At 51.5% G+C, this 14,631-nt stretch overlaps 1 protein-coding gene across 2 annotated transcripts in view; it reads left to right on the forward strand.

The window, feature by feature from the left end:
- EEF1A2 (eukaryotic translation elongation factor 1 alpha 2) overlaps window positions 1-12,366 on the forward strand; it is a 25,748-nt gene extending 13,382 nt beyond the window's left edge. For both annotated transcript variants that reach the window (XM_034787480.1, XM_034787481.1), the window contains exons 5-8: window positions 6,676-6,826; window positions 8,680-8,936; window positions 9,829-10,063; window positions 12,007-12,366. In XM_034787480.1, coding sequence (XP_034643371.1) covers window positions 6,676-6,826; window positions 8,680-8,936; window positions 9,829-10,063; window positions 12,007-12,134 — 771 coding nt within the window. In that variant the 3' untranslated portion in view covers window positions 12,135-12,366. The remainder of the gene's footprint in view (window positions 1-6,675; window positions 6,827-8,679; window positions 8,937-9,828; window positions 10,064-12,006) is intronic.
- The last annotated feature ends 2,265 nt before the right edge of the window (window positions 12,367-14,631 follow it).

The raw sequence follows: 14,631 nt of genomic DNA on the forward strand, positions 1-14,631 counted from the left end.
CTCCCCTCCAAAAGCCCCCCCCCCGTTTCTTGACTGCCCCCTCCAGAACCTCCCTGTCCCTTCTCCTGCCCCCCCTTACCCTGCTGCTCAGAACAGGGTGTTGGGCTCTGTGCCAGCCGGACACATGGCTGAGCTCCCCTGCACAACACAAAACCCGGTCCCTGGCCCTGCACAGGGCTGCCGGAGCGGGCTGCAGGAGGAGGAGCTGCCGGCCGGCTCAGAATGCAGGGAGGGGGTGGGTGGGAGGAGGAAGCTGCTCCGGAGTCCAGCCCGGGACTTTCCTGCAGCCCTCCCAGCCGCTCGCTCTGCCGGGGGAGGGGGAAATCCCGGACATTGTGAGTGCTTTACAAATTCCCCCCGGACGCTATTTTTAGCACACAAAAGGAGGACATGTCCAGGTAAATCCGGAGGAATGGTAACCCTATGGTGGAGCAACAAGAGGCCCTCCAAGCGGAGATGGTGGGAGTCCTCATGCTGCATCCTTCAGAAGGCAGTGGAGGACTTGCTAGAGTGTGAGCATTCCAGAATGACTCACCCAAATTTCTGGGTCATAGAAATCATAGAATATCAGGGTTGGAAGGGACCTCAGGAGGTCATCTAGTCTAACCCTTACCCCCTGCTCAAAGCAGGACCAATCCCCAGACAGATTTTTGCCCCAGATCCCTCAATGGCCCCCTCAAGGATTGAACTCCTAATCCTGGGTGTAGCAGGCCAATGCTCAAACCACTGAGCTATCCCTCCCCCACAAAATTCTTCCCAGGGTCCCTCCCATGGTATAGCTCCTCCCATCCCATGCCTCCGCCCTGCCTGAATACACCTGTCTCAGTAGAAAGCCCCACAGCTGAGATGATTCATAACGCGATCAGGGGTAGCTGACTTCAGAGCCAGGCCTGGATTGTGAGTGTTGCCCTGCCTGAAGGCACCGGGTGGGAAGCATCACCTGGAAAGCCAGTTTCTCTGCTGCCTCGCACTTGTGTTGCCGTTGACACTGTGTGAAGTGGGTGTGAAATGGTACCAGATCAGAGGGGCAGCCCTGCATACTCCCAGCTGTATCTGACAGTGCCTGGCAGCAGAGAATCAAGCCCTGATGATATAGGGGACAAGCAACGTCCATAGTATGTAGAGACAAGCGTGTTTGTGCTGGGAAGTGGACATGGGTGAAGATTGGGGAAAACAGGAGAGTTTCCTAAGTCCGTCTTTGTTGGCTAAAGGGACATTTTGCTTGCTGATGGCTCCCAATCCTACCCCCGAGGGGAGTAGCTAATGGATTCTGATACTGAACTACCTCCTAAATACCGGAAATGTTCTGGGCAGGAAACTGCAGAGGAGCTAGCAATGAGGGAGTCGGGCAGAAATGTCACTGTAGACAGTTCTGTGCTTTCTGGTGTCCCAGAGGTGTTGTCACTGTCAGGGAGGAATGCCAGAGAGAATGTCAGTGATGGCAATGAGGGAGACTGTCCACCAGATGGCGCTGTTGCCTCACACAGTCTCAGCCAAAGGTTTCTGTAGCCTGGGAGGTGCAAAGTCCGAGCTTTGGTGCGGAGGAAGGTTCACTTATTTATCAGCCCTGAGGTGTTGAGAGGGCAGACGTGCTGAGGAAAACCCACCTCCCTCCAGCCACCTTAGCAGGGCTCCAAGGCGGCACTGCCAACCCGCAGGGCGCAAAACTCACCAGGCAGCTCTCCCAAAACCATGCGATTGGCTTGGAAAGAATCCCTTTTTTATTTGCGTCTTGGTTTTGAGCCTGGAGGAGTCACATTTTCAGGCTTTTCTGTGGAACAACCAGGGCTGGAAAGAATCAGAGGGGTAGCTGCGTTCGTCTGTAGCCACAAAAACAAAAATCCGGTGGCACCTTAAAGACTAACAGATTTATTTGGGCATAAGCTTTCGTGGGTAAAAAACTCATTTCTTCAGATTCATGGAGTGAAAATTACAGAGGCAGGCGTAAATATACTGACACATGAAGAGAAGGGAGTTACCTTACATGTGGAGAACCAGTGTGGACAGGGCCAATTCAATCAGGGTGGATGTAGTCCACTCCCAATAATTGATGAGGAGGTGTCAATACCAGGAAAGGGAAAATTGCTTTTGTAGTGAGCCAACCACCCCCAGTCCCTATTCAAGCCCAAATTAATGGTGTTAAATTTGCAAATGAATTGTTGCTCTGCAGTTTCTCTTTGAAGTCTGTTTTTGAAGTTTTTTTGTTGTTGAAGGATGGCTACTTTTAAATCTGCTATTGAGTGTCCAGGGAGATTGGAGTGTTCTCCTACTGGCTTTTGTATGTTACTATTCCTGATGTCTGATTTGTGTCCATTTAACCTTTTATGTAGAGACTATATGGTTTGGCCAATGTACATGGCAGAGGGGCATTGCTGGCACATGATGGCATATATCACATTAGTAGATGTGCAGGTGAATGAACCTGTGATGGTGTGGCTTATGTGGGTGGGTCCTCTGATGGTGTCAGTAGAGTAGATATGAGCACAGAGTAGGTAATGGGGTTTGTTACAGGGATTGGTTCCTGGATTAGTGTTTCTGTGGTGTGGTGCGTAGTTGCTGGAAACTTACTTAACAAAACAAATCCTGCTGAGATTCTCGTGGAATCACCTGACTCCAAGCGCTGGGGCTTTACGAAAAACACCAGATACCCAGAGCTGGCAACACCGCAGGGAGCCTGGTTCCTCTCTCACTTACCCTAGTGTAAATTAAAAGTACCATGAGGGAAAACTGGTATAGCAGAGATGAATCAGGCCAAGATAGTGTGAAATATAGAACTTAGTGCTTAGATACAGTGCTTTGTTATTTGTATTCCAGTAGCCCTAGGATCCAGTCAGGGATCCGAGCCCCATTGTGGTTGGCACTGTGCAAACACAGAACAACGAGACAGTCCCTGCCCTGAAAAGCTACCTCCCCAAGCACTTTACAGACCTAAGACCTTTGGGAGGTGGGATGCCCTCTTATGGATAGGGAACCTCTGACACAGAAGGTGTGTCACACTAGAACATGGAGTGCCTGTAATATATCAAGAGTACAGCTGGACCAGTGTACAGCCACAAGCTTATGAAACGGAGCGCTGTCTACACTAGGGCCTATGCTGTTGCTACCATTGCATCTGCTGCATCTCTGAGGGCCATTGCTATAACCCATTGGTACTAATTTTCCTAGTGTAGAGAAGGCCAGAGAAGTTAACCAAGTTTTCAGTAGTCCTGAGCACAATTGAAGTCAGTGGGGACTAAAGGTACTCAGGATGTCTGGGAATCAGGCCCTGTCTGGCATGCCCAAATCAGTGGCAGAGGGAATTGAATTTGGGAGCTCTGGGTGACACTCCTGGTTCCTGTCCACTAGAGCATCCTACCACAAGTTTTGTTTTACTAAGAGCTCCTGGGATGTGGCTGGGCTGAACTTGGAGCTGGGGGGGATGGAAGGTGCCTGGTTGCTACCTTTGCACCTCCCAGATTCCAGAGCCACCAGGAGACAGCTCAGTCCCCGGTGTGAGATAAAGCAACCCAGGAATGGCTCCAGTTCACATCCTTCCTCCCCCGGCATGTCCTGCACTGAACTCTGCGATGGGGAGCAGCGGAGGCTGTTCCACCCACCCGAAGCCGTCAGGGAAGCGAGAGGTGAAAGCTCCCAGAGACCTCCCAAGTGACAGGGGACGCGAACTGGCACGGCTCTGACATTCACGGGGGTCAACACCCACCTAGAGTGGCCATTGGCTCCGAATCAGGAGCCTGTCAGTAGACACTTCTCCAGAGGGAGGTGGATGAGGCCCTGGTAACTCAGCTCTGTGACTCCTTGTCTCCTGCTTCTCCTGTCTCTCTCCTTTGTGACTCTCAGCTGAGGGCATGGGCTGTTTTCTGAGGGCACTGGGCTCAGAGTCAGCAGGCCTGGGTCTCTGCCACTGAGCGGCTGGGTGACCTTGGGCAAATCACTTCCCCTCTTTGTGCCTCTGTTTCTCCTCCTGCCTGTTGTCCCTTCAGAGGGTAAGCTGTTTGGGGCAGGGGCTGCCTCTCCCAGTGTTTGTACAGCACCTGGCACAGTGAGGCTGATCTTGTTTGCTTCTGTAACGCAAATAATAAAAGAACAGCCCTCTGGAGGGTAGGAAGTCCGGCACTCAGAATGCACGGGAAGACCTGGGCTCCCCTCGCTGGGTTTTCCCGGTTACCCCTAACGTCTGGGTTAAAGGAACCTGATGGTATGTAGGGTGACCAGATTACCAGTATAAAATATCGGGACGGGGATGGAGCCAAAAAAAAGGAGGGGGGGGGCGGAGCAAAAAAAAAAAGAGAGTTTTAAGGGGCCTGGGGCATTAGCAGGCCCCGCGCGCTGCCCTCCCCGCGGAGCCTCCCGCCTCCTGGCCCTCCACGGGCATATGCGGGGCGCAGTGGGTCTGGGCGGGGGCAGCACGGAGCGGGCAGGAGCCGGATGGGCGGCAGGGGCTGAATCCCTGCTGCTGCCAAGGAGCCCCGCGCCTCTCCCGCCCGCTCGTGGCTGTGGCTCCTTCCCGGCGGGACACGCCCCCCGCTGCCCCGGGCACATGCGGCGCACGTCCCCCATGCCTAGTCTCCCTCCCGCTGGGAAGGAGCAGCTGGACGCATGCCGCATGTGCACGGGGCAAGCCTGGGGGCGCATCCCGCCGGGAAGGAGCCACAGCCGCGAGCGGGAGGGAGAGGCGCAGGGCTCCCCAGCAGCAGCGGGAATTCAGCCCACGCCCCCGCGTCACCCACCCAGCCCCTGCCCACTCCACGCTGCCCCCGACCAGACCCACCGCACCGCCCCACGGGCTGCAGGGCTGGAGCAGCCTCCAGGCTGCGCTCCCGGCCCCGGGTGCAGCAGCCCGGGCAGAAGCCCTCTGGTGCGGCGGGGGGGGCTCACAGCTGAGCCCCCCGTCTCCCTCCCTTGCCAGCCCCCCTTTGCCCGCCCGGTGCCCGGGTGCCGGAGCTGACTCACCAGCTCCAGGATCCAGGCACCGCCGCCACCCCCTCCCTCCAGGCTTGCACCGCCATGCTGCAAGCCTGGGAGGGAGGAGGAATGCTGGGGAAGAGGCGGGGCCAGGGCAGGGATTTGGGGAGGGAGCCAATGGGGGAAGGAGAGGGCGGAGCCGGGGCGGCAGGGGGTCCAAGCACCAGAGCGGAGGGCAAAATTTCTTCTTTGTCCAGTGTCCTGACCAAACATTGGTCGGGACGCGGGACAAAGAAGCAAATATCGGGACAGTCCCGATAAAATCAGGACGTCTGGTCACCCTAATGGTATGTCACCACTGTCTATTGGATGGACTGTGTCAGGCCTGCGCGAAGGTTCTGCTCCCTCTGCTGGCTGAGCTGAGGTGTTGCTGCTGCAGCTCGCCTGGAAGAGTTTTGTTTTCTAGAGCTGACGGTTGGGAATTCTGTCCTGCACGGTTGGCAGGTGGCCGCGCTGTCTCTGTGTTGGTGGCCACGAAGCCAAACGCGAAGGGAGGTCTGGGAACGTGCCGCTTGCTGCCAGAAGCCAGCCATGGTCTCGATTTGCATTGCAAGCACGAACTAGAGTTTCATGGCATGGTGCCCTGCAAGGGTTGCTAGGATTTGGCATTCAGGTCTGGGGGGAGCTTAGTTTCAGTGCCCGGAACAAGCTGCCAATTAAATCAGGCAGTTAAACAGTCACTGAACACCTGCTGCTTGAGAGACTGGCAAGACTTGAAGGCATCTTGCACATTCACCTCTGCGTCAGCGCTCCCTGCCCTGAGGTCGCCTGTCTTGCTTTTCCTCCTCTTCAGCGCTCCCTTCCATCCCTCTTTGTTTCTCCCTCTAACTTGAGAAACTTTCCTCTCAATGGCCCATCTCACCATTTTCTTCATCCTCTCCCTCTTTCCTCCCATGCATGCCCCTCTCTGGCCTTCTCTACACACTGGAGTTGCATGCGTTTAACTTGGCTTTAAACCAGCTCGGTGAAACCGAGCAAACCCCTGCGCGGATGCCTTTTATGTCAGTTTAAGAGTGACTTGGTTTAACCCTATTCCTGATCAGCAGACTTCAGGCTGAGATCAGTTTTCAGAGGATCCACGCAGACTTTTGCCTTGGTTTAATGATGTCAATTTTAAGTTGCACCCGTAGTTTAAGCCACTGTAACTCTGCCCATAGATGAGCCCGCTGCGTTGTCGCAAAATAGGGAGCATCCCCTCCCTAGAGCGTCCAGCAGTCTGCAGGCTTGGGTCTGCCCCTAGCTGGGGGTTAGTGAGTCATCAGGCAAAGGTGAATAGGGACAGATCTGGGAGTGTGTCACTGGATTACTTGTGCTAACATATGGTGTGTGCTGCTCCTAATGAGAGGAGAGAATGGGGGCTGGGAGGCCTTGCTGGAGCGGCTGGTGAGTTAAGGCAGGTAGATCTAGATTAACACACGGGATGATCTTGCTCCTTGCTAAATGAGTCGAGCCAGATTAAGACAGGTCAGCAGGTGACTGCAACCCCAGCTCATATAAAGAGCTTTCTGCTCTCCTGGAGAGAAATGAGCCTCTCCGTCTGGAGACGGGGTTCAGATTCAGTGGCTGAATGGCTGTCCCAGAATCATACGTGGATACGGGGCTTCTAGCATGCCCATCTCCTGCTGGAACATTTCTATGGGACTTTGGGTCTGAAGGGTTCTGCCACAGAGAACTGGCCTGCTCAGTGCATGCTTCTGCCCTTTTGTTCTCCAGATGCCTTGGTTCAAAGGGTGGAAGGTAGAACGTAAGGAAGGAAATGCTAGTGGAGTGTCGCTGCTGGAAGCTCTGGATACCATCCTGCCTCCCACCCGCCCTACAGACAAACCTCTGCGTCTGCCCCTTCAGGACGTCTACAAGATCGGCGGTGAGCAAAGCGATTGCTGTCTTCTCTCCCTAATTACAGCACCCTCTGGTGGTTGGACCAGAGATTTCCCCCCCATAGTTATTGTCCACATTTTCCAGGTCTAATTGGGCTGACTTAGTTGGACTTCGCAAACTCCACCCAAAATCAAACCTATAAGGGTTGGAAGAAGCTAAAGGGAACATTGGGTTAGGACTGTTGCAAAGAGACCCATCGGTGGCTAGTTTTACAAGGCTGGGGATTTAGGGAGGCATTTGCAGAATGTTTCTTTTGGGGGCACAACCTGCACCCAAAATTAATTTTCTGAGCATGAATGTTGTGGGTGCCAGATTGTGCCTGGAAACAGGGGTCTGCTGAAATCTGGTCTAAGGCCCAAAAGGAAATGTATGTTAATGATTCCTCGCAAGGAACACGTGTCTGCCTCATAAAATGGCCACCGACCTTTGCACAGCTCTCAGTCTGTGCTTAACAGGAGCTGCAGGCCAGAATGGCAGTGGGCATTGCACGGCCCGGTTGGAGGTACCCTGGCTAAACTGTGCTAGAGGCCAGGATCGGGACAGCAAGGAGGCTCTGAGGTAGGTGCTGTGTCTGAGCTGGGGGAAGGAGGTTTGCTCAGTGCCCCCTGGCGCTATGCCCCGATGTCACCAGCGCTGTCTGTCGCACAAGCACTAAAATTCACTGAAGGAAAAAGTCAGATCAGCAAGCCAATAGCCTGTGCCCTTGAGAGATCCTTCTCTGCCCCGTTGGCACCTGGTGTCCTCCCCTCCCCCCGAGTCAGGTGCCTTCCAGTTGCCTGTGTCAATCAGTAACACCGCGTTAGCTAGCCTACCCGGCAAGCTGTGTCTGGGATATTTAAGCCACTGTCTCCTTTGCCCTGGTGAACTGAGGTCTCAGTGGATATAAATACCTTGCAGGAGTCCCTCCTGCTTACGGCACAAGGCAATGTCTGCTGAATCTCTCACAATCAATTTGCAGCCCCTCCCCTCACCCTAGCTAGGACTTGCTCAGTGTGGAAGTCAGGCATGGATTGAATTTTTCTCCCCTAAAGTGCATTGTTGTGGCCTGGGCTTTTAGTCGCAACCTGCCGCATCAGATCACATGGTCATTAGTTAGTCGGTCCCAGTCAAGGGCATGAGCAACAGATACAGAGGGTTTTCCCATGGAGTAAGACAAGTGTTTGGAGGAAAACAATATCGTGGGGGGTACGAGAATTGACTCCAAGGAGGGGACGGATCCAGCCAGGCTTCCTGGCATCTTTGCAAGGTCATTTCTCTTGGTGTTTCTTACATAACTCATGGAATTTTCCAAACTCTTGAGATGGAGGAAGTTGGTAAAAAGCCTCCCTTTGGTTAATACCCTCTCTCGTTCTGTCGCTCCCTGGACCTAGGCGCTAATTCTGAGCAAGTATCAGGTGCGTTGTCAGGGCCGCTGTGAAAGCACTTAGCAATATTCAGGCCAGGAGATTTCTTTCCTGTCCCTATGAATTTAAGGCAAGAGGCTTTACACGGGTAGAATGGAACTTCTTTCAGATGACCAGAGGCTGCACAGCTAGTCGTGGCGATGAGGTCCCTTCTTTGAGCTATAGAGGGTTTCTCAAAGCACTGAATGGGCATCATTAATCCGGCACAGAGCAAGGCATTGCTAGGGGCCCTGGTAGCTGATCTGGTCCCCGTGGTTCTAGATTAGGCCATAAATAAGCAAATAGTCCCACATCTTCTGGTGTAAACTGACATAGCTTCACTGACTTCAGTGCTTTCCACCAGCTGATGGTCTGGCCCACAGTCTCTGGGAATATGATCAGCTGATTGCTTTCAGCTCTGCTGTCTTCATGTCGCCTCCTCTCTCCTCCCTCGCAGGTATCGGTACTGTCCCAGTGGGCCGTGTGGAGACGGGGATCCTCCGGCCTGGCATGGTGGTGACATTTGCCCCGGTGAACATCACCACTGAGGTGAAGTCGGTGGAGATGCACCACGAGGCTCTGAGCGAGGCCCTGCCAGGAGACAACGTCGGCTTCAACGTGAAGAATGTTTCCGTCAAAGATATCCGCCGCGGGAACGTCTGCGGGGACAGCAAGTCGGACCCGCCCCAGGAGGCAGCGCAGTTCACGTCTCAGGTCAGCAGCACTGAACGGTGATCAGGTAACGGGGGTCTGTGAGTCGCATCCATCAGCCCATGCATGGACAAGCTGGGGACTTTCTGGTCACAGGTACGGAACAAACCCAAGGCCTGCCTGTTGGTACATCAGGTTGCCGGGATGGATAAGATCATCTCAAGAAGGGCTGCCCCAGGCAGCAGCACTTGTGAGAGGCTGTTAGAGACTATCACAGCCAGCTTGAGGTGAAGGCTTTATAATTATGTAGTACCTTTCTCCCAGAAAGATCCCAGAGCTCTTAACTACCTGGTGTTCAAGCTATGTACATGCAGATGTAAGAATCGCTTTCACCACGACTGAAATGTAGCCACCTCTGGGGTGGAACACAGCAGCGGTTGAACAGTGCACAGCAACATTACTCAGCACTTTAGGGACAGCAAGCATAGTGGATTGTAGCCTAGTGGAGTCCATGTATGCAGCTGAAACTTCGGGAATTTTTATGTACCTGTGTATACCAGCCTTTCAGCAGAGGAGCTGAGGCAAGGTTCTATGGGTCTTTATGAAGGCTGGGCCGGGAGAGGGCTTGTAACAAACAGATGTTCTCCAGAGATGATACAATTACCAGATGAATCTCTCACTCACATGCAGCCCAGAGAGCTGGGACTAGAACGCTGGTCTGTCGGCATCCAAAATACAGGCCTCGTAGTGCTTAAGCTAAGGGAGAACTCTGGGAGCTGGTAATGAAAATCTGTCTTATTTTCACTGAGTGCCAGCCACTAGATGGCAGTATCTTCTTCATTCCCTGCCCCCACAACATACTGTGTACCTGGGCTGTGTGGGAGCGGCAAGGGGTTTCCTTCACGGTTTTTGCCTCCGTGTACCCTGGCGAGCTCCGTTTTGTTCTGTGTTCCAGGTGATCATTCTGAACCATCCTGGCCAGATCAGCGCTGGCTACTCCCCTGTCATTGACTGCCACACCGCGCATATCGCTTGCAAGTTCGCTGAGCTGAAGGAGAAGATCGACCGACGCTCCGGCAAGAAGCTGGAGGACAACCCCAAATCCTTGAAATCCGGAGATGCCGCCATTGTGGAGATGATCCCTGGGAAGCCGATGTGTGTGGAGAGCTTCTCCCAGTACCCACCCCTTGGTGAGACAACGGGTTCATTGTTTACCTCCCATTGTTTACATTCCTACTCTTCATACCCACAAAAGGGGGGCTCAGGGCTGGTTATTTCCAAGGCCGTGGTCAGTTGTTACCTCCCGGAAACCACGTATCACATCAGGGTGAGGAGGTCCCTAACTGGAAAGACACTTGAGCTACTTAAAGTCTCTCTGAGTCCGCTGACATAGCGTTTATGATGCGGGCTGTAAATTTTTGGGGTTCTCTGGTCTAAATCAAATCCTGGCAGCTAACGAAGCATGTCATCCGCGAACAGGCTACTGCACTCAGCGGGATGGATCTTTCTGGGGCAAGGAGTCCCAGCTCCTGCAAAGGGGGAGGTGTTAAAGCAGATCCATTTGGATGCTGTCGTGCACCAGGATGCATTTATGTGGTAATGCTTTAACTTGCACAGCACAAATCTCTGGTAACATTTTAATAAGGGGGTGATTACAGAATCTTCAGTTCAGTGAGCCGCAGTGCGAAGGCTAGCTTGGTGATAACAATGAGTTTAGATTACATAGCACAGCAACAATTCCCATATCACCTTCATTCCTTGCTTAGAGGACAGAAGTACCAATAATAGGATAAGTGTTCAGTGAAGTGGAATTTATGTACCTTTCCCAATTGAGAGCCTGATTGGCAGCTCTGTAGCAACTTGCAGGCCTTGCTTATTTGCCTAGAAGAGAGTTTAGTGCACCTGCTCATACAGCTGATAGCAAGGTGCAATCTGTGCACACCTCACACAGCCCCACTAGAGTGTAGAGGGAGAATTGCATGCTGGGATCTGTAGTCTCAGCCACATTGCATGCTGGGATCTGTAGTCTCAGTCCGAAGAAGTGGGTTGTAGCCCACGAAAGCTTATGCTCTAATAAATTTGTTAGTCTCTAAGGTGCCACAAGTACTCCTGTTCTAGTTAAATCTAAGGAGAGCAGCCGTGGGATCGCATTGCAGGGCTCATGTGGCCCACGTGCGCGGTGCTTAGTATCTGGAACTGGTTGTAGAATGGACAGGAATATCAACTGTTTTTCTCAATTTCATGGACGTTTGTTTGGCCGGTTCTCAATCAGCCACACTAAACCCTAAGGAAATAGGGTTACATGGAGCAAAGGAGGAACTGCATGAGGTCTGCGATAGGCACCTGCATCAAGGTCATGCTGTCCTTGAATTGCCCTTCCCTATGCCATATTGGCTCAGGAAATGCCTTAAGTCTTGAAGGGGCCTGAATCAGCCAAGCCTGGGGGGTTGACAGACAACGTCACCGAACGGCCCCTTCACTGAGTGAGAGGGAGGAGCTGGCAAACAAATCTCAGAGCACAGGGGGCATTCCTGTGCAGCACAGGGCTCCTTTGGAGGTGCAGGGCTCTGAATGAGGCATTCGCCTGGAGCTGCCATCCGTAAATATGAGGATCTCTTCATAGCCTCCCTGAGGGGCAGAGCGCAACACACCCAGCTCCTGCTGATTGGTGGAACAAGATGCCTTGTGACTTGTCCCTCTAGGGCAGCCCACTGTCCCTCCTTACTGCAGGTCTGTTTGTCTCAGGTACTTATCAGGCCCCCATTATGTGCTATCTGAGCACCTCAGACTTGTTAACAGACATACTCCCTGTGAGGTAAGCAGGACTATTGTCCCCATTTTACAGAGAGAAACTGAGGCCTGGAGACGTTTAGTGACTTGATCGTACACAAAATCTGTTGGAGCAGGGAATCGAATGTAGGTCTCCCCTGTCCTGGGCTGGTGCCTTAACCACTGAGCCGTCCTTCCTCCTCTGTTCTAGTCTGACCACCATCTGCCTGGTAAAGTCTGTTGCCTGCTCTGGGCATGGACTGGTCAGAAGGGGTTTCTAGGTCTCTACAAGTGTTAAAGAGACAGCAACATACTCCTGTTGTTCTCACGCCACCTCCTTCCTCTCCATCCCCCCACCCCGCAGGACGCTTTGCCGTGCGCGACATGCGGCAGACCGTGGCCGTCGGCGTCATCAAGAACGTGGAGAAGAAGAGCGGTGGTGCCGGCAAGGTCACCAAGTCGGCCCAGAAGGCCCAAAAGGCTGGCAAATGAATTGTAGGCTCCCAGTGCATCGCGCAGAAACCATCCCCGTCACCAGGATGCTGCCATCTTCTCCCTGAGGCGCATGTGTGCACATCGGCTTGTAAGAGTTTATATGTCAACGACTGGATGTTAACCATTAAGGTCCAGTGGAAATTCTTTAAAAGGAAAAGCATGTTCCAGCATTTGTGAGGCTTCATGTTCATTTTACCAATAAACTGGTGCAACATCCACAGTGACAGCGTGTGTGTGTGCACGTGTGTGTCTGTTATCCCCATTGTATGGCTGGGCAACTGAGATCCCATTTCCAGAGCCTCCAAGACATTTAGGAACCTAATACCCATTGATTTCAAATAATTGATTGTGACTTGCCCAGGGTCCCACGGAAAATCTGTAGCAGAGCAGGGATTTGAGCCCAGGGCTCCCGAGGCCTAAGCAAGTCTCCTAACGGCTAGACAAGCTTTGCTGTCCAACTTGAAAGGCAACAGCATCTGTGACACTGGCAATTCCGGCCCTCAGTGTGACAAGCCCCGACCCAGCGCCCTGTCTGCTTTACGAGCAGAAGCACTTTATTATTTAAAGCAGGGCTGCATTTTTAAGGAGCCGCCGGATTGGTGTTTGCATGCACACCACCCTGCACTTGTGCCTGCAGACAGGAGATTGCTCACGGAAAGTGGCCAGCTGTATCCATGCAACTGCAAAATCATTGAAATGTCGGGCTGGAAGGGAACTTGGGACATCCTCAAGTCTAGCCCCCTGTGCTGAGGCAGGACCAAGTAAACTTAGAACAGGGGCTCTCAGCCTTTCCAGACAACTGTCCCCCTTTCAGGAGTCTGATTTGTCTTGCGTACCCCCAAGTTTCAGTTCACTTAAAACCCACTCGCTTACAAAATCAGACATCAAAGTACAACAGCGTCACAGCTCACTAGTACTGAACAATTGCTGACTTTCTCATTTTTAACATATAATTATAAAATCAATTGGAATACAAATATCGTACTTACATTTCGGTGTATAGTATATAGAGCAGTAAACATGAGTCATTGTTTGTATGAAATTTAAGTTTGTATTCACTTTGCTAGTGCTTTTTATGTAGCCTGTTGTAAAACTAGGCAATTATCTAGATGCGTTGATGTACCTCCAGGAAGACCTTTGTGTACCCCTAGGTACACATACCCCTGGTTGAGAACCACTGACTTTGAACATCCCTGACAGTTGTTTGTCCAACCTGTTCTTAAAAATCTATAATGATGGAGATTCCACAACCTCATGTGGAAGCCTATTCCAGAGCTTAACTATGCTATAGTTTGAAAGTTTTTCCTAATATCTAACCTAAATCTCCCTTGCTGGAGATTAGGCCCATTACTTCTTGTCCTACTTTCAGTGGACATGGAGAACAATTGATCGCTGCCCTCTGTATAACAGCCCTTAACAGATTTTAAGACTATAATCAGGTCCCGCCTCAGTCGTCTTTTCTCAAGACTCAACATGCCCAGTTTTTTAAAAATTTCCTCAGAGGTCAGATTTTTTTCTAAACCTTTTATAATTTTTGTTGCTCTCCTCTGGACTCTTTCCAGTTTATCCACATCTTTGCTAAAGTGCAGTGCTCAAAACTAGACACGCTACTCCAGCTTGAGACCCCATCAGCACGGAGCAGATGAGGGCAATTATTTCCTGTGTCTTACATACCACACTCCGGTTAAGACAGCCCAGAATTAAATTAGCCTTTTTCGCAACTGCATCATATTGTTGACTCAGTCAATATATGATTCACTCTAACCCCTAGATATTTTTTTAGCAGTACTACCATCTAGTCAGTTATTTCCGATTTTTGTAGTTTTGCATTTGATTTTTCCTTCCTAGGTGAAGTACTTACGCTTGTCTTTATTGAATTTCATCTTATTGCTTTCAAACCAATTCTCCAATTTATCAAGGTCAGCTTGAATTCAAATCCTCTCTTCCAAAGTACTTGCCACCCCTCCCAGCTTTGTGTCAGCCACGAATTTTATAAGCATAATCTCCACTCCATTATCCAAGTCATTAATGAAAATATTGAAGAGTCGGGGACCAAGGATTGACCCCGTGGAACTCCACTAGATACACCCATTGATAATTCCTCTCGGAGGATGGCCTTTCAACCAGTCTTGCCCCCACCTTATAGTAACTTCCCTAGACCACATTGCCCTAGTTTGCTTATGAGAATGTCATGGGACTGTGTCAAAAGCCTTTCTAAAATCAAGAGATGTCATGTCACGTCTACTGCTTCCTCTCAACCACTAGGCCAGCAACCCTGTCAAAGACAGAAATTAGATTGGTTTGGTGTGATTTGCTGGCTATTCCGTATAACCTTATTATCTGCTAGGTTCTTACTAACTGATTGCTTCATCATTTGTTCCAGTATCTTTCCAGACATTGAAGTTAGACTGACTGATCTATAATTCCCAGGTCTTCTTTTGAAAGATAGGTCCTATGTTTGCCCTTCTCTGGTCCTCTGGGACGTCACATGCCC

The sequence above is a fragment of the Trachemys scripta genome, chromosome 12 (genome assembly GCF_013100865.1).
Source record: "Trachemys scripta elegans isolate TJP31775 chromosome 12, CAS_Tse_1.0, whole genome shotgun sequence".
In the NCBI taxonomy this organism is placed as follows: Eukaryota; Metazoa; Chordata; order Testudines; family Emydidae; genus Trachemys; species Trachemys scripta.